Source organism: Cyclopterus lumpus, chromosome 9 (assembly GCF_009769545.1).
Source record: "Cyclopterus lumpus isolate fCycLum1 chromosome 9, fCycLum1.pri, whole genome shotgun sequence".
NCBI classification, from domain to species: domain Eukaryota; kingdom Metazoa; phylum Chordata; class Actinopteri; order Perciformes; family Cyclopteridae; genus Cyclopterus; species Cyclopterus lumpus.
This window is the reverse complement of record NC_046974.1, coordinates 18,864,991-18,883,616: the sequence shown is the minus strand read 5'-3', so window position 1 is coordinate 18,883,616 and position 18,626 is coordinate 18,864,991. Positions and strand designations below refer to the sequence as shown.

Genomic DNA, 18,626 nt, shown 5'->3' with positions numbered 1-18,626 from the left:
TTAGTTTAAATTACAACTTTCTTGTTATTTAGAAAGGTAAATACTTTTTTTTAAATTTGCTGATTATACTCATTAATGGGTAAATATGCAGACATTGTTATCAATGATGAAACTCTCGTATTTCATGTGAAGTTGTACCTTGTGGAGTATTTTCTGCATCATTTCACAGCCATACAACTAGGTAAACAGGCTCCAAAGCTAAACATTTCATATGATTAGGCTTGTTATTAGCATTAGCATTTTTAGTTTAAGTATTTTAAGTTATTTAATCAATTAATTACATATTTTCTGCCTTTACAATTTATATTTCATGAATATTTAGCGATATACTTTTTCAGTGCAAATCATTAATACAAAAAATGTAACGTTCGTAGGGTTAGTATCCTATTGCCGTTGTGTCTTACTTTTGGTATAACCCTCTCACATACCCCCCCGTCCCGACTAAGAAATGGTATCGTCCAAACATGGCAGCGTCCGTTTGGAAGCGATGTGTGACTGCAGCTGTCAAAGTTAAACGTTTATCTCCGTCTCTCTCAGGTAAACGCATCTCGTATCTGGCCACAATAACGATATAGTTTAATATGATTGTATTTCTTTGTTTAACTTCTGTTTATTTGGCTTTTATTGTCGTTATTCTGATATTTCGGAAGCTAAACGTCTCCAGTTCATGTCGTTAGCTGACTAGCTAACGTTATAGGCACCGATCTGAGGTTTCAACACGCAGGTTGCTGACGTTGAGGTTTAGGAAAGTAATAACCAGCTCATAGATATGTAGTGTTTGTGTCTGCATGACCTGGTGGACTGCTTGTCTTCGCAGCCAGGAGATGGATGCTCTCAGCAGCTTACACCGATACCATCGTGTGGGAGTCGAGAAAGAAGGACCCCCAGAACCTGTGTAAGAGACCAAACTGTCTAACAGTTATAGTTCAGTTAACAATCATAACTAGTCTCCAACAACAGAGGTCAGGGTGTGTCGGCCTTGTCCAGAAGAACCCACTTATTCTCCTTTTCCATTTGTCATTATTCAACAATGTAATCCTTAATGGTCGGCACTAATTCACACAATAGTTACAATAATGATTCAATCAATAATAGTAATAACGTCATTTCTATTAATATTTCAAAAAAAGTTACAAAGTGCTTCACAATAAAACCAAGCGAATAAGAACCAAACAAAATACAAAATATAAAATAGTTCAAATGGGTACAAGTTAAATTAGGTAGAGCTTAAGTTGCAGTCTGTCTTCCAAATGTAGGCAAAATCAGGACACATTAAAGTATGAATAAAAGCCCCCAAATTTTAAATCTAACTTCTGTACTTTTTGTAGACTTATCGACTTAAAGTATTGAAAACTGTCAAGTTCCAAAAGTTGGTATTGAATGCCGGTTACTCTGATTTTGAGAGGACGTGATTATCTATTATGTAATATTATTGTCACCCCTTGAGGACATTTTGATATTAATGATATTGGGCTATATAAATATAATTTACTTGACTTTTGAGTTGATATTTTCCAGATTTTGTAATCACAATTTAAGCAATTTTAGGTTGTTGCACAGCCGAGCTCTAATGTAGTGTAGCTAAATATTGTTAATTTATTTTGTGTTAAGACAAAATTAAACTCTGAAGTTGTTGTTGACCTATTAAAGTTTAAATATATATTATTTGTCAAGTACCATAATAGCACCAGTATCATGCCCCTCTATAATTATCAGTTACACAGTGATGTGTAGCCGACATACATCGGTTTATTTCATGTCTAAAAGAATGAAGACATACTTTTGTTGCGCGCTTACCTGCAACAGTCGAAGACGAACCGTTACTGCGCGTGCACTTGATTGACACAGGGTGGCAGCGTAACACTGCAGTCTCATGCTGCACTGATTGTACACTGTGTGGGTATAATTATACACAGCCATCAGTAAAATACACAGTGATTTGATTTTATAGAACATAATTCACTTTTTTTTCTTACAGCTGTACTGGCCACCACTATGGACAGGACATACGACAAGAATCTCCCAGTTAGTTCTCTGACTGTGTCACGGGTAAGCTCTAGATTTACATCGCCCATGTTTTATTTGTCTGGGGTCAACCTGTCGCAGGTAGATGGACAAATAAGTTTGGATTTGACGGCAGTGGGGACAAATGTTTCTGTAACTATACATTTTTTGTTTGTGTGTCAGTTTGTTGACAACATTTCATCTCGAGAGGAAGTTGATCAAGCGGAGTACTACCTTTACAAGTAAGAGGGACCATTTGACTCTTTCTGCATCGGTTTCTGCTGCTTCCTTGGTTTTTTTGCGTGGTGCCAATGTTGTGTGGGCTTTTCTTGGAATTAATGTCTGTTTGGCTTTTCTGTTTTGCTTTATGATCAGTCACATGGTTTTCTTTGTTTGGGACAACCCTAGACCTTTCCTGTTTACACCTTCTTCTTGAATCTGCACCCTTTCTTTTGATTATAAGATTTAGTAAATTTCGCAATCGCACCCTTGTTCAATGCACATGAATTTTCTTTACGGGGTGAGAATTTAATAAGTACCTTTCCACTTTGAGAAGCTTGTAAATCATAATTAAATTTGCGTTTATTGTAAGTCGCTTTGGATAAAAGCGTCAGCTAAATGACATGTAATGTAAAAAAATGTGTTCATAAATTCAATTGTAGTTGATGAGGTTTGACTAGTATTTTGGTTATTATGGTTGAGTTGTTAAACATTGTTACTTGCACATAAAAGCTGTGATCGATATATAAACAGAATTTTTTTTTTTTTTCATCCCTTCAGGTTTCGCCACAGTCCAAACTGTTGGTACCTGAGAGACTGGACCATTCACAGTTGGATCAGGCAGTGTCTAAAATACGGGGCCAGAGAGAAGGCCCTGCACACAGTTAAAAACAAGGTACGCAACACATTATAATCCCTCCTCATATTTCAAACAATAAACTGAGCACAGAAGACTTTTTGGTCAGTGCAAAGGAGGCACGTCTTTATAATCAGAAAGGAAATCTGATCAGAGGCTCCTGATCGGGGCCGACAGCTGCAGTTATCGAGCAGTGTGAGCGATCACAGATCCAATCTTAACCACCCAGATGCATTTTCAAACTGATCTGAGCAGAAACAAATTACATCAAACACATGTTTGACATTTTCAGCACAGCATGTGCACTGTTCCCGAATGAGTCGTAGTATCTGGGAATCACTGAATTATTCCAAAAGCAGATATGGATACTGGCCCAAAAGCGTGTTGACAGTGAGGTCAAACCCGGTCGCTTTGGCCGCCTGTGATGTTGTTTTGATTGGTGTTGTGAAACTGTGAGATAAAAGGCCTCGACGTCAGTGACTCATTAGAACCAGCAGCTGTGTTCTTGTGTGAACCTCACTGTGTTTACCAAATCATGAACGGTAAACGGTCAATGTTCACGGATAAATAACGTTACAAAAAAATGTGTGTGTGTGCAGATCCAGTATGGAATATTCCCAGATGACTTCACCTTCAACCTGCTCATAGATTCTTACATTAAGGATGGCGACTTTACAAGTAAGGCGTTTTTTAAAGCATGTTTTCAATCAAACATTTGGTAAAAATAGACTAACTGAAATAAAGTACAACCTATGGTAAAACCTGGGTAAAAGTGCTTAATTTTAAAACTTTAAAAAAAAAAAAGTGATTTGTTGACAACAAGAACAATATAGAACAACACCAGACTTATCCTTTTTAACTTGACAAAAGGTCATCAGGAGCAGTGAGTTAAAAAGCATTACATTCAATATCATTTTAATTTATCATTTCAGGGAACACAACTATCATTTTACAAAGGAATTGCCTGAAAAAGAACTTACGGCATAGGAAGATAACAACAAAAGTGTCGTTTTGAAATTACGTCATGTGTTTTGTTGTAAATGTACAGGTGCATGCTCTGTGGTTGAGGAGGTGATGCTTCAGGAGGCCTTCGACCTTCCCTCCACACGGATCCTGTCTCTGCACGCCTTGGCCAGTTACCGAGCAATGAGGCCACAGCTCACTGTGAGTGACACGACGGCAACCGCAACCCGTCAGCATGTGAACGTCGCAGCAGAACCATCCAACATTTATCCTAATAAGATGCTCACCCTCGTTCCTCGCTGTGTTCAGGTGTCAGGGGAGCGGGCATTGGGGGCATCACTGCTCATCTGTGGACTGCGGCAAGACAACAATGTTGGCCTCAGCGCTCAGCTGCTCGGCAACGCTCTGCTGGGTGTGTATATGAATTTCGTCCCCCACAGTGATGGTGTTTTATTCCTTTCATTATGCCGTTTGTCTCATGTATCCTCCGTCTTCCCCGTCCAGGCAAGGTGGAGATGTTAAAGGGCATACATGGCGTGTTCAAGGGGATGCCTCTCTTCTGGGGTCATGGATATCTGGACCGGGCGCTGGCCGTCATGGAGAGAGTGGCCACTGCTTCTGGTGACGTCAAGCTGTCCAAAGACACAGTAAGGGCTCAGAAAATCAAGTTCAAACAGTGTTTTCAATGTGTGTGTGTGTGTGGGTGGGTGGGGGTGTGTGTGTGTGTCCAATCATCCCAAAGAAGAAATCTTCTAGTTGAAAAAAGGCCATTTTAAGATCTTGTTAATTATTAATCCCTGCCTGGCATCTTGTTACCTCACATAAAGCACACACACACACACACACACACACACACACACACACACACACACACACACACACACTCGCACACACAGAGAAGAGACAGTGGTTACTTTCCAGATGGGTTGTATAACACAGACAGTCTTCTTCTACTGAGGTAAAACATGCATGCTGTCATATCGTTATTTTTACATATTTGCACCATGGCAGTCGGGTGTGGCCCCTCTGATCCGGCCTGTGCTGTCCAGTCCAATAGCCCAGCTTTGTCCACGTCTAATGAGATTTAGATGAGCCTGGAGCCCAGAAGACGTCTTTAAGAATCATTGCAACAGGAGCTAAACAGCGTGTGTCAGACAGCGGCACAGCAATAAGAGCAGATAACACCGTAGGACAGAGAGGAAATATTACATCTCAAATGAAGGTGCCGCCGCCTCAGGTGACAGTTAATCTTGCTCCTTCCCAAGATAAAGAGTTGAGGTGTTCAGCCTCTTCCGTCTTCACATGCAATCTTTAAATAACGAACTGCATCTGGCTAACGTATGTACTTTTTATTTGAGTAACAGCTGTTTCAGAAATGCACTTTACATTGGTTTTGTGAACGTTCCTTTTCATTATTTCTTCAGCTGGACGGCATGAATGACGTGCTGCAGGAACTATCCTCTTCCTCAGACAGCGACTCCTCGGGAGCGGAGTCGGCCGGTGAGGGCGGGGAGGAGGAGAAGGAAGAAGACACCATAGATGAAGATGATCATGCCGAGCAGGCTAAGCTCCCGCACTATGTCAGCAGATTCAAGGTTGGCGTGTGTTGTGTAAACCACCTGTGCTTCTATTTTGTAGATACTGGATTGACATTCTTTTTCCTTGTCAGGGCGAGCCGGTAAACATGTGATGAACAGTGTTTCCTGTCATAACTGGGGTTGTACGTGTGTGGGTTTTAAAAATGTGTTTTAATGAGCCATAACATTTAATTTGAACAATAACCGTAACTTAACACATAATAAACATTCTTAGTTAACTTACTGTGTGTAATGATAAAACAATGATCTGCGTTAAACAATGGTTTGCATCGGCGGTGTTTAAGATATTCAAAGTCTTTGTTACCCGTTCTTGAGACGAGCCTAAAGCGATGTTCATGCCAGGGAGCCGTGCAGCGGTAAGCTGGTCGGGCCGTCTCCATGCCTTTGATAATAAAACAATGATTTAGCAGGCAGGGAGCAGCCTCCACACTGATAATGTCTCGGCATCTTAAGATTGTATCCTGCTTTGCTTGGTTGGCGAATGCAGAGGGAAATGTAATGACTGAGAGATGGTTTCATTGTTGGCTTTCTGGAATGACGACATTGCTCCATATTGTTATTAGCGGTCAGAAAACTCTGTAAATCAAACTGGCCAGGACTACAAAACCAAAAGTCATATTACACACATGGTCTGCAACATGTGTGGCACTAAATTCTGTGGTTCACAGTACTTTCTATGTATTTATTATGCCACTCAAGTTATTTAGATGCAGTGATGAGGTCACCATGTGGCGCCTCAACGTCTCTTTGTTTCTCCTTCTCTTCAGGAACTGAGCAGCCAGCTGGAGTCTCTGGGTAAAGTGGACTCTGCCTCTTTCCAGGCTTCAGTGGCCGTTCTGGCCCAGCAGGACCTGGCTGCTGTGGAGAAATCCGACTTGGAGCAGTACCTGATCCGGGTGCAGGCCTGGGAGGCCGAGAATACGCAGCTGATCAAGAGAGAGAAAGAGATGAGGGAGAAGGCGGAGCAAGAGAAACAAGAGCGGCTAGCGGCCAAGGCCGCAGCCGAGCAGGCGTAGAGACCAGGCCGCATGGGGCTGCATCCAGATCTCTGAACTGTCCGTCGCGTATCCACATTGTGATTGTTTAATAGGAGTTTTATGTGTATACAATGTCCAAATATCACCTGGTGTTACTTTTGTATATAACAATTATCGTTTGCAAATGCGAAAAGTATTGCTCTGTTTTTATAGCATTAAATGGGGCAAATATAAATATATTGTCAAAATACAATTAATTTTCATCTGTCGGTAATTGTGTCTCACATTTGTTGTTTTTTCTGGGATGATGTTGTTATTTAAATGTATGCACACGTCGATTGTTGAGCCTGATGGTCGGGTGACCTCATGTAAGCAAAAAGCTCTTACCATCACATCCTCCCAATCCTGTGTGTGTGTGTGTGTGTGTCTGTGTGTGTGTGTGTGTGTGTGTGTGTGTGTGTGTGTGTGTGTGTTCTCACAGGGGATTGAAATGGGTATTGCGCTGGAGAATTAGCTGATATCTAGATTATTTGCATGGAAAGGAATGCATTAACGGCCCAAAAAAACATTTTTGTTCTCAAAGGAAAACATCTGTGAGAATAACATGACCTTACTAATGCACAAAAAACAATTCAGGTTTTACCACCAAGTGAAGCCTGAATTGTTTAGACTTTAGGAAGAGAAGATAATCGATCTTTGCAGAGAGAATGTTGTTGCGGTCGTGCACATAATGCATTCGTTCCACATTATGTTGCAGCTATTCAGTATTCAGGACATGGTCTTGGGAAACAGCCTGGTATGCAGTTGGGGATGAATGAGCGGCACAGAGTGCTGAAACAAGATTGCTCCTTACTGACTGCTTTGTTGAGAGCAACACCACCCATTGTCAATGTTTTCTTATATATGAGCACTAGGCGTGTAATTTAGCCATTTCATTTCATTACTCATATTTACTTCTATTCATCTTTTCTTACTTGCCCGAAACAGTAACAATCTCAACCTGGGGTCAACGTAGTTAAGGAGCTTGTATATAATATGTTCAACACGTCTGACCTGCTTAATAACAATCTAGCTGGCAACTTTATAAATCACATCTCACAAAACAACACAAACCGCTAATAAATGGATGATGGATGAAATAATGGCAGCTGTCGCGTTCTGAACTATACAAACAGCATTACCACGAGCTCCGAAACATATTTCTTGATGCATGTGAAGTCATTGCTTCATTCACAAATGGTCAGCAACAGTTCATTTAAATGTATAGTTTGACCTCCTCAAACTAATATTTTGAAGTGTGGATGTCACAGCTTTTGACTCCATGTTTACATTGTTTACTGCTTTTTGCCATGGATGTTTCGCAGCATCCGATTTAAGTCTACGTCTTTACTGAAACCTGAAGTGTAATTATCACTATCTTCCCAGTCTCCTTACATGTAAGCTTTCATCTTATACCAGCATCACTCCACAGGCCTTTTCTCATGTGTGATGCTTATCTCCCTCTGTGTAAAATCTGTAGACAATGAATTAGCTTTATTCCGCAGTAAGAAAATACATTTAGTCATTCATCATCCTTTGTCCTCAAACTCAACTAAAAATCACTGGTTTAAAAGTAACACAAGTGTTTGCTTTAGTGTCCGTCATTGCGGGTGTTTGAACAACAGGTGTGGTAACGCCGATGTGGAAGTCAGTCAGGTGAGAGGCGATGAGGGGAAAGTCAGGAAGTGTGACATCCACATCAGTGGTTATCTGATGCCCAGAGCCTTTTAAGGGGGGTTTAAAGACCTGTGTGTGAGTGTGTGTGTGTGTGTGTGTGTGTGTTTAATGGAGGGGGAGGAGTGGTTTGTGGTTTGTTACATATGTAAATATTACAAAATGTGGAAGAGGGGATGCATTAGACTTGATCAGTGCCGAGACTGGATACAGAACACCTGCTACTGTAGATAAAAAACAAACGGTTGATCTCAACCAGAGAATAAAGGCACTTCAGCTAGTAAGAGGCTTTACAATAAAGCCAGCACATCCTCTAATGTTTTAGTATCAGTATACTATCCACTATGAACAATACTTCATACATTTCTATCCTCGTTGTAAACACACGATCTTGTGTTTTTTCCCCCTCTCCTTTCCTCTCACTCAAGTCCACATGATCCGGTTCCTATTTTAGATTTCGTATGTGTAATTTGTGTCTGAGCACCGTTGGTCCTGTTCTGCAAAGCAGGTTACAGGATGCGATGCTGCTGCTCGTGTTGCTCTCGGCTCCAGAGAAACGTATTTATTAATATTTCATTATTTATCAAAGTCAGCTGCTTCATGTAAAGAGATAAGTGAAAACAAATCATGTTTAATGTCTGTTTGTGTTGAGGTTTTTCGTGGCTTTTATGAGTCCTGACATTGGTGTATTGCTCACATATTAAACAGTAATAAATTAGGCTGGTGAGCAGCGGTAATTAGACATTGGATTTATTTGCTGTCTGATTCATTTGTTATTTTGTCATCAGCTGCTATATTAATATATAATAATACAGCGTTTTTCAATTTAATAACATTTGTCACAAAATGCCAACTTATACAACTTTAAGCTCAAATTTTCTTTGCATCTTATTTCTAGATTAATGAGGGGGACTTTCTGTAACTTTGTAGTTATAGTGTTGAGCAAACAATGTTGAAACCTCTTTCAGTCAGTAATAGTTACCATAAAACTGTGACTATAATCTTTTTATACAATTATTTTAATTTTGTGATTTATTGTATCTGCTGCAGAAGTTAAAGCTGGTAGTATGCTCAATATGAAGTACTTTGTACAACAAGTATGCTCAATATGAAGTACTTTGTACAACAAGTTCAGGGAAAACGAGTTTAAATACATGTTTCTAATGGTCTCACCATGTTAAGAGGAACCGCAATTACCGCATTGCATGTCATTTGTGATATTTTTGTCGGCCGACCTCTGCACTTTGCAACTGTGTCTGTAAACTGGAACTTTAGTTGTCTTTCCTCAACAAATACACGTTTTTTCCAAAGACATAAAATGCTGTCCAACATTTCCAGTATTTCTCTCAACCTCTGAGCACTCGATGCCGCAACATGTGAAAGAGTACTGACCCAAGGCTGAGGCTAAGTGGCCGAAACACATGTCTGAGTGTTTAGGACAGACGTATCACAGCTGTCCCACAATACGAACACTGCCATGATCAAAATGCTTTCATAAATACAAGTCAATCATGTGGCAAAATACACACAGTCGAAAAAAAGTTGTCCTCAATTTCTCTGGAACATTGGGGGGGGGGGGGGTTGCTGATGAGAAATTGCCAGCAGGGTTTTCATAAATAAAAGCCGGAGCAACCAGATAAAAGATAAGACAAGGCTGATTGCTCCAAGAGAACAAAGCATCACATGTGATTGTTTGGAAATGTCCTCAAAGAAACATTATATTCTAAGATTGTAGCTGCATGTGTTAAGGGTTAGGCAGCCAACGAGATTTACGATTAATCAGTTTAATCAGTTGTGCACATTTCCTTCTCCTATAACCACCACATGAATCAGGATCCAACAACCACATCAACAAGCTTTTTTCATGACAGGGTTTTCACAGCACATTTTCATTAGATTGCTTAAATGGAATTTAAAAACAATTTTACTTTTCAAGACTATACAAATGGTCAATTATTATAGAAGTACAACCAGGCACGTGCCAAACCTCCCCCCCAAAAAACGATGTAATTAAGTTTTTAAAATGCCGATTGGCAGATTTAGTTTCCTTTGGACTCAGCCAATTCTAACTGTTTACCCGTGACCATTAATCAGTCCTTGTCTAAGTGTCTGGCAGAAAAAGTAAATGAACATGTTAACAATCACAATTAAAAGCTATAGCAACGGTGTATCTCCAGATAATGCGACAGCATGGCTATTTAGGAAGATAAAAGAAATCTGTCAACATTTGCTCGGTCACAGATCTGACCAAAGTCACAGATAAACTGAACCTGACTAGGACCTTTGCCAGTAGCGGTTGCTATAGCAACATCATTTCCCACCGAAACCAACTGCTCGTGGCCAAATAGATTAAAAAGCATGTCACCGAGACGGCAGGTCATGATATAAAAAAATCTCACCTTCTTACTGACATATAATGTACGTCAGCAATCTGAACGGAGCTGTTTATTTTTTTTGCATTTCAATGAGTTCACAAGCAGCATCCAGTGTGTCCAAACCTAATTCACAAATTCAGTAGTTAGAATATAAACGAGCTGATTAAATGAGATGCCGTGCCGGTCGGGTTCTGCTCACGTCTGCTTGGCTCTTTGGAAGTAGGTTTGCAACTCAATATATTCATCATCATCGTTGTGCTCTAAGGCAGTTCAGGTCATCTGGTCATGTAAAGATTAGCAGTAAATGTCCCTAATTTGGCTTTGAGTTACTGCTCCCTGTTAATGATTGCCACAACAATGTCTACATTACAAACAAATGGTCCACTTGTACATCAGTGAGCGGGCTCACAGTTTGTTCAAGGAATCTGAAGAGTTTGGATGGATTAACAAGTTTGAAGCCACTTCCCGTTATGTTGCTGTTTGCCTGTTGCCATGATATGAGTCATTCCCTCTTTGGGGATAGACCTTCCTGCTGGTTGGGTGAAGTTTAATGTTCAATGCAAAGTGCATAATAGTGCTCTTTGTCATTTTGACTTTGATGAGCCTGAGCCTGATTTTGTAGTCCTGAAGCCTCGAGGGTAAACTGTCCTCTCTGGGTTTGATGACTTTTGATAACTGTACGAATCAGGGTCATTCGAGGTCATATTCACAGCAGTTGAATGCAGTGAATCTTTATCTTCAAGGCGTTCGAGATCGAATGTGATGACATTTGATGACTTTGACTGAGCAGCCCAAAGGAATTAAGGACGTTATAATGAGATGCTTGCTGTGAATAAATTCAGAAAGCAGACAAAGCGTTTCTTTTTTCATGTTGGCATCACATGTCAAACTCTGTGCCAGTTCAAACAGTTTACGTCTGATTCTCTTTGTTTTGCTGAGTGAGAGCGCATGCGGATGTTATCTACAAATGTACCAGAATAAACACATCCAAGCTCTCTCTAAACTTTCCGGCAGTGTCAAGGACAACAACCTGTCCAACTTGGGCTTCTTCTCAAAGATGTTGGGAATCCCAGACTCGAGTCGAGAGGGGGGACTAGTTATAACTATCAACTGGTTTATTGGAAAGTACCAGTTCAACGCCTAAAATAGCAATGTGGACAAAGATGTGATCTATATTGATGATCAAGGTTCATGGCGAGTACTGTTGACGTGCATTTGTATTATACACACAAAGCAACCACCTTAAATAACCGTTTTGTTTACGTTTTAGCCAATATAATTTACTGCTAAACCATTTTAATTTGTAATATTATTATTTTTTAAACGTATATACGTTTACACATTAGTGAATGAGCATTTCTGCAACCTTCCAGGTAGCTGCTTTGTTTGTTTCACTACAACATGAAAAACAGATTTGATTTCATGACATTTTTTGGGGTCTTAGCAAACTTTTAAATGACGAGATTCACATTTTGGCTAAGTTAGCTCAATATTGAAACCTCACTCTGTGTAAATATGTCGCTGGAGCCAGCAGCTTAACTTAGCATAAACGCTGGACCAGCGTGCACGCCAGTGGCCTGACAACAACTGCCTGCTTAGGTTCAGGATTGTTTTTTGGAAGAGACAAGATGCAACATGTTTGTTCGTGAGCTTTAGAGCTGTTGGTATGAGATTGAGTTCCTTTAGAAAAGAACCAGACTCGCTGTTTCCCCATTTCCAGTCCGTAAGGAAGCTAAGCAAGCCAACTATTGCACAGAAAGCTACAATCTTCTTATCGGACTCTCTGCAAGAAAGCAAACGTGTATCTCCCAAAATGTTGCACAATTCCTTTGAGCCAATAGTTGAGAAAGAGCTCAATTTGGAAACATTATGATAACCCTAAAGTGAGACTGTTGAAACTAGAACGCTCATCAAGATTCAGTTGACAAAAATGTAAATTGTGCTTGTACAGAGTCAGTTTAGTCAGTTATTAAATATGTGGGTGTGTACAGTAGAAACCTGGAACAAAGACAGTTTCCTTTATCCCACAAGCTCCCGACTGTGTCCGTACATGTCCACAGAGATCATGTTCGACTCGACAAGTAGCTGTTGTTTTTCTTTAAAAAAAGGTCTGTGGCAAACCGTAATCTCAGGCGATAAATCATGGGCTCAACCCAGATGTTAAACCGAAACACGGATGCATTGTTGCAGGGGAAATTGTCCAGAGGTACACTTAAATGTTGTGGCGAACCCAGTATGCCACCTGTAACTGCAGTTCTAGTGTTCCTCCCTTGGTTTAATTGTCCATCTGGTTGCAAGAAACAAAGTCAAATCCATAACAGGTATCACAAGAGAAACTTGGACCTGCATTGAGGATATAAGAAAATAACAAAACACTTTCCAAGAATGTAGTGCTGTTCCACAATGTCGTAATTGTTTGGCACAGGAATGAAATCCATGGAAGAAAAAGTATGTTTGGGAAGTTGTTTTTTTCTTTGCTTTCTTTAAACTACAAAGTCGACCAGAAAAACAAATGCACAAACAGGCTGTGCGATTGTCGATCAACAGAAAACAAAGGCTGGAGTTGTATTTACAGGACAAATTGATTCTTTCAGCAGTGCTGGGGGTCATTACGGTTTGACCACGCCGCAGGTTATCTGACTTCCACAAACAAATCCAGGAAAAGCACATTCATGTGAAGCCTAATCTTTCAAATCTACTTAAACGACATTCTGCGAGGATTGAAAGCAAACACACACGTACAGAAAAAGTCCAGAGGAGGCTGAAATCATATTTTATTCGTACGCAGATGGGTCGTAAACACATTACATAATGGCTGTTTTTCAAAGGGTTGACACGTTAAGTCCAATCATGGTATATTCGGCCTACACTCTGGCATGCTTGAGAAAATATTTGTTCATTATTTTTTCGAAGGCTATACTACGCCCTTAATCAGAGAGGGTTTCCTCCTTTTCCATGTTTAAATAAATGCCAGAAAGTGGAAACAAAGAAAACAACAAGTGTGTTTTCCAAGAGCACAGGGTCAGTCTGGTGGGCTGAAGAATCGAGGTGGTAGACGAGCTAACAAGCTAATCTGCGTGCATTTGTTTGCTGCTTGCCAACTACTATTGGATATGTTTACAATGGTATTCAATAGACCGCACTGTGTTTGTCGATGTGGTTGCTTGATTTCTTAAAAAAATTATACAATGGGCACATTTAAGCTATTTTTTAATCATCATATAAAGACATGCTAAATCAAAGATGGCGTAGGATTTCTTCCTCGCTCACCAACTGAGGTTCTGCACGGCAGCGTTGTGCTGCTACTTGTGGTCGGAGGCTATAGCAGCTCAGGCTAATGTTGGACCATTGCCTTTTCCAATATAGTAATGCAGCATTTAGGTGTCAAGCCCAGTCTGAAAGGCAGGGTTGGTAATCTGGCCAGAGTATGTTAGATTTTAAAGATTACCCGACGCAGTGTTCGCAACTGTTTTCTAATGAAATTAGCAAGCAGCTTTAGGTTCAAAGGTTGCTAAACCTCCTGAGAAGGTTGCCAAGTCGGCAACACTGAGAGCCCGTCCCTTCGGGTCTCTCTCCAATATATATATAGGAATATTTGATTCCAGGAGTTTTTTATGAAGAGATCTAGTCCATGCCACAAATAGTGAATAATCACAAGTTTTGTTTTTCAGTTAAAGTCACAAGACTGTGACCATCATGTCACAGACACTCATCGCCCTGTCAGCAAGACAGCATGTTTATTTTTCTCCCATAAATGATGGGCACACATTACATGTTGTTGTCATTCACAACAAGAGCTTTTATTGAGACCAATATGTGTTATATGACTGCATTTTAATGGCCTGATTAAATGTCCTTTTAACAACATGATCATAAAAACAGGCTCTTCAACTTCGTTTTTCTAAGAAACATTAGGACTGAGCAGAATAGCTAACAGGTTTATGAATATATTTGCATGACATTTGGGGGAACCAATCAGAATAAGAGAATAACCCGGAACACTGGATTAGGCGTTTGACACTTTGTTGATTATTATCTAAAATTATGGAGCCAAATCACTCCTATAATAACCCATGAGTTTGATTGTCAGGAAATCATTTTAGAATAACCCTTACCTGATTTATTCTATGGGTGTTACAGCAAGTATCAGGAGTGTCTTTTGTATGAATCATATTTTAATATCACATTTCATTCTAACAAAGAACACATTGTTGGCCTGTGAAATTATCAAACTGTCGACCATTATTGCCCCAGAAGCCTCAACTAATTGCCTAAAATATAATGTAAATAGCCCTACAATAGTGCTACAATAAATAAAAAATGTTGTGTTGTATTTTTAGGTCAACTTCTGTGTGATGGATGTTACAACATCACCAAGGTCTTCCCTGCACCACCGTACGAGGGTTGTGGAGAGAAGTGGAGGGGAGGGACTGAAGCCTGCACGGAACTTGAAGGCAGAGCCTAATTGGTGTCTGTTGGCAGCAGCAGCCACGATGTTTTGCGGGGAGGAGACCTTTTTTTAGAAGTGGGTTTTAAGATAAAGTGCAAACTTTATTCCCCCCCCTGATATTTACAATGTTGCACCGGTTTCTTCCACGTGCAGATAAGTTTCCTGGTCTGGACTCGTCTTGAACTGCGTTCGAAGGACATAACAATGAATAATCAATCGATGACAGGGAGGACCATGGTCCCGACCATCCCGTCCATTATGTTCATTTTCGGGGTGGTGGGGAATGTCATCGCCATCGTGGTTCTCTGTAAATCTCGCAAGGAACAGAAGGAAACCACGTTTTACACGCTGGTGTGTGGACTGGCAGTCACGGACCTGCTGGGCACTCTGCTGGCCAGTCCGGTCACCATCGCCACTTACGTGAAAGGATCGTGGCCAGGAGAGGACCCGCTGTGCCAGTACTTTGGATTCACCTTGCTGTTCTTCTCCCTGGCGGGGCTCAGTATCATCTGTGCCATGTCGGTGGAGAGATACATCGCTATAAACCATGCCTACTTCTACAATGACTACGTGGACCAGAAACTGGCGGGTTTGACTCTCCTGGCGATCTACATCTCCAACGCGCTTTTCTGCGCCCTGCCGATTGTCGGCTTTGGACAGGTGAAGAAACAATACCCGCAAACGTGGTGTTTTCTAGAGTGGAGGAGCAACAAGACCAGCGATGCCGCCTACTCGTATATTTACGCCGGTTTCAGCTCTCTTCTTATTCTCGCCACTGTTGTCTGTAACGTGCTGGTGTGCGCGGCTTTGATCCGGATGCACCGGCGCTTCGTGCGCAGGACGTCGCTGGGAACCGATCTCGGGCGCACCGTTGAGCCGCCGAGGAGAGGACGCAGCTTTGGACGTCTGGCCGGCGCAGAGATTCAGATGGTCATTCTCCTTATAGGCACTTCGGCAGTCGTGCTTATCTGCTCCATTCCACTTGTCGTAAGTTCTCGGCGCCCTGTGGGCTATTTCTGTCCTTTACGCACTGATCTTTTACGCACATTCTTTTGCAGACAAAACAATTGGGTCATGCATTTTGATCCAAGTTCAAGTGGATGATTAGAAAGCGAAGTTAGAATGTATTAATTGTTGTACTTGATAAACCTTTTTTTATGCCACTATCTTCTTGGTCATTCTCACCATTATGCACGTTTTAATCTAGGCTTTTTTACGCAGAAAGATTCATATTTTAAATTTGTTTAACATTGAATGTGACTTAAATTCGAGTGGGTGATTAGAGAAAAAGTGAAAACATACTTCTATTAGTAATTTCGTCTCCATGTTTTCATTAGTGTGCTTTTCACTCATCTACTCCACCTGTATTCACTCTTCCTCTGCAGGCTCAGGTGTTTCTCAACCAGCTGTATAAGACTCCTGTGGAGCTGAGGCTTGACAAAAACCCTGATCTTCGAGCGATACGTTTCGCCTCATTCAACCCCATTCTTGACCCCTGGATCTACATCTTGCTTCGCAAGGCTGTTCTCCTCAAGCTCATTGAGAAAATCAAGTACTTATTTTGCAAGATGGGAGCGCGAAGGCAACAGAGGCAGGGGAACTTCCACTGTGTAGTAGACACTCAGCAGCTCTCCGTGGCCCTTTCGAAGCGGGACTCACACTCCCTGGCTTCCACCTACATGCAAGACTTCTCCAGCAGCTCCCAGACCTTCCTCTACCTGCCAGAGGGAAGTGAAGTGTATAAAGGAACCTGCCACAAAGTAGAAGGACTCTCTGGTTCACAACCTTCATCCGTCAGAAACTCACAGGCTTCTTATTCATTTGAGCAGGGCAGCGTTGAGGTTCATAGTAGAGAAGGGACAACTGCAATCAGGGACTTTGCAGCTCTGCCGTGCCCAAAGGACCCAGCCCTCCAGGTGTCATTGAGCACTGACACAGAGGAGGAGAAATGCATCTGACTGAACTCTGAACAAGGAGAAAGTTCTCGTTTCTCTCTGAGGTAGATTGTCTACTCTACTTCTCCAAAAGTGAAAAATCGTGGAAGGCGCACACAAATAATAACGGACTCTTCTTGAGAAGTCGGGCACATGAAAGCGAGAAGGAAAGAAAAACTTAAAGTGCTGTGAGCATCCTATTGTTCTCTGTTTCGACACCCAGCTACCTCAAGTGAAGACCAACTCTGACTGTGTGAGCAGATTTTGTCATTTTGCCCCAAACAGATGTTGTAACAGAGATGACCCACTTCTCCGTGACTCAAGTGTCCAGAGATGGAAAAGCTATCCTTCCTCATTTCAGCTATACTTGGTCCAATCATGTGTGGAAAACCTGACTGATTTAGAATAATTGAGTCACACGCTTGGTCAATATGGTAAATGAAAACAGTATTAAATGTGATACTTATGAGTAATCGTTGGCATGTGTGCTGCCATTGTAAGGATGTGTTTAGTTGGAAACAAACCTCTGTTGTACAGCTCTTTGTGAAGGACACGGTGTGTTAATTCCATGACTAATGTACAGTGCAGTATTATTATGTGGTGAACACCAACGTTTTTGTTCCTGGTCCCTGGAATACACACGCATGCCATCTAAAATTATAAGAACTTTGTTTCCGTTGTCTTTAACACTAAATGTTTATTTTTTCCGCGGCTACAGCAAATGTGGTGTAGATAGGAGCACTAATATGAAGACATTTCAACACACCTGTCAGCTTGAGAAAAAAGCCTGTTCTGTGTCCTCGATGTGGTCTAAAATGTTGTTCGTAATAAAAGTATTCTTCTCCACGAGAAGGTTTTAATCAATAAATCACAACTCTGAAGGGATTATCCACACTGTAGAAGTATGGTGTTTTTTTGTGATCCTATTCTGTGCCACATTTTTGACCAATGACAAAATTCCTCTATTTAATGTCTTGTTAGTCAACTGACACGTAGAGCTGCTGTCCTACTACTATATATATCAGACTGAACTTTTGAAACCCTGTTTGTGCGAGCTTTTCCACTCAAATGAACTTCAGCTTTGAAGCACACAGTCTGCCTCCTTTTCCCTGTTATTAAATCGGCTCCAGATTGTTGCTTCATGTCGTGGATCACATTCTTGCCTTTCTTTCTTCTTTCCTGTTATTGTGGATAAATGCTGTATCACGCCCCCTCAAGTTTGATATAATGATATTTGGTAAAAGGTAGAGTTTTGACAAACAAGCGGCCAATTTAATTTATTTTCTAATCTGGTCTTGACATTTTGCACTTTATTTTGTATTCCTTTCATATTGTATTGTGGAATTAAATATGTGGACATATAGTTGCTGTTGTATCATATCATGTTCATATCCGTACATATTACTTTGTATTTGCAAAAGTTGAACGGTAATAACTACGAATTTGGGGAAGAACGCCATTGTTTCACGGCAAACATGTCCTTTCGCATGTCATCATATATTGTCAACATAAAGCGGAAGTTCATAATAAGTTTCCCACACTCTCTTTTTCCTGCTAAGGTTTGGTGAGATCATCTCATGACCCCCATTAGCACAGACAAATGGCCTCGAGAGGAACAGACTTCTCCACAGTTTAGACCAATAAACACCAAGTTTAACACTCTGGTTTAAGGTTACGTCAAATTGAGATTTTTCCAAGTGTACAAAAAGCCTCTGGATTGTGCTAAAGTGTCGAATTGCTAATGCCAGACACACAA

At 40.9% G+C, this 18,626-nt stretch overlaps 2 protein-coding genes across 2 annotated transcripts; both read left to right on the top strand.

Annotated features, from left to right (window-relative positions):
* The first annotated feature begins 452 nt into the window (after positions 1–452).
* Positions 453–6,672, top strand: mrps27 (mitochondrial ribosomal protein S27). Its single transcript, XM_034542286.1, has 11 exons — positions 453–537; positions 818–895; positions 1,979–2,049; positions 2,188–2,246; positions 2,785–2,899; positions 3,460–3,538; positions 3,909–4,024; positions 4,133–4,235; positions 4,328–4,470; positions 5,248–5,418; positions 6,189–6,672. The coding sequence occupies exons 1-11, from the start codon at positions 465–467 to the stop codon at positions 6,435–6,437; spliced, it is 1,257 nt and encodes a 418-aa protein (XP_034398177.1). The 5' UTR covers positions 453–464; the 3' UTR covers positions 6,438–6,672.
* An 8,331-nt stretch (positions 6,673–15,003) lies between these two features.
* ptger4a (prostaglandin E receptor 4 (subtype EP4) a) lies at positions 15,004–18,357 on the top strand. Its single transcript, XM_034542649.1, has 2 exons — positions 15,004–15,923; positions 16,322–18,357. The coding sequence occupies exons 1-2, from the start codon at positions 15,141–15,143 to the stop codon at positions 16,892–16,894; spliced, it is 1,356 nt and encodes a 451-aa protein (XP_034398540.1). The 5' UTR covers positions 15,004–15,140; the 3' UTR covers positions 16,895–18,357.
* Positions 18,358–18,626: the final 269 nt, after the last annotated feature.

Excerpts from the sequence above, each read along its gene's own strand:
- mrps27 (XM_034542286.1), top strand. The coding sequence starts at position 465 with ATGGCAGCGTCCGTTTGGAAGCGATGTGTGACTGCAGCTGTCAAAGTT. Across the intron at positions 2,050-2,187 it reads GTTCTCTGACTGTGTCACGG|TTTGTTGACAACATTTCATC; the intron begins GTAAGCTCTAGA and ends TTTGTGTGTCAG. Across the intron at positions 2,900-3,459 it reads TGCACACAGTTAAAAACAAG|ATCCAGTATGGAATATTCCC; the intron begins GTACGCAACACA and ends GTGTGTGTGCAG.
- ptger4a (XM_034542649.1), top strand. The coding sequence starts at position 15,141 with ATGAATAATCAATCGATGACAGGGAGGACCATGGTCCCGACCATCCCG. Across the intron at positions 15,924-16,321 it reads TCTGCTCCATTCCACTTGTC|GCTCAGGTGTTTCTCAACCA; the intron begins GTAAGTTCTCGG and ends CTTCCTCTGCAG.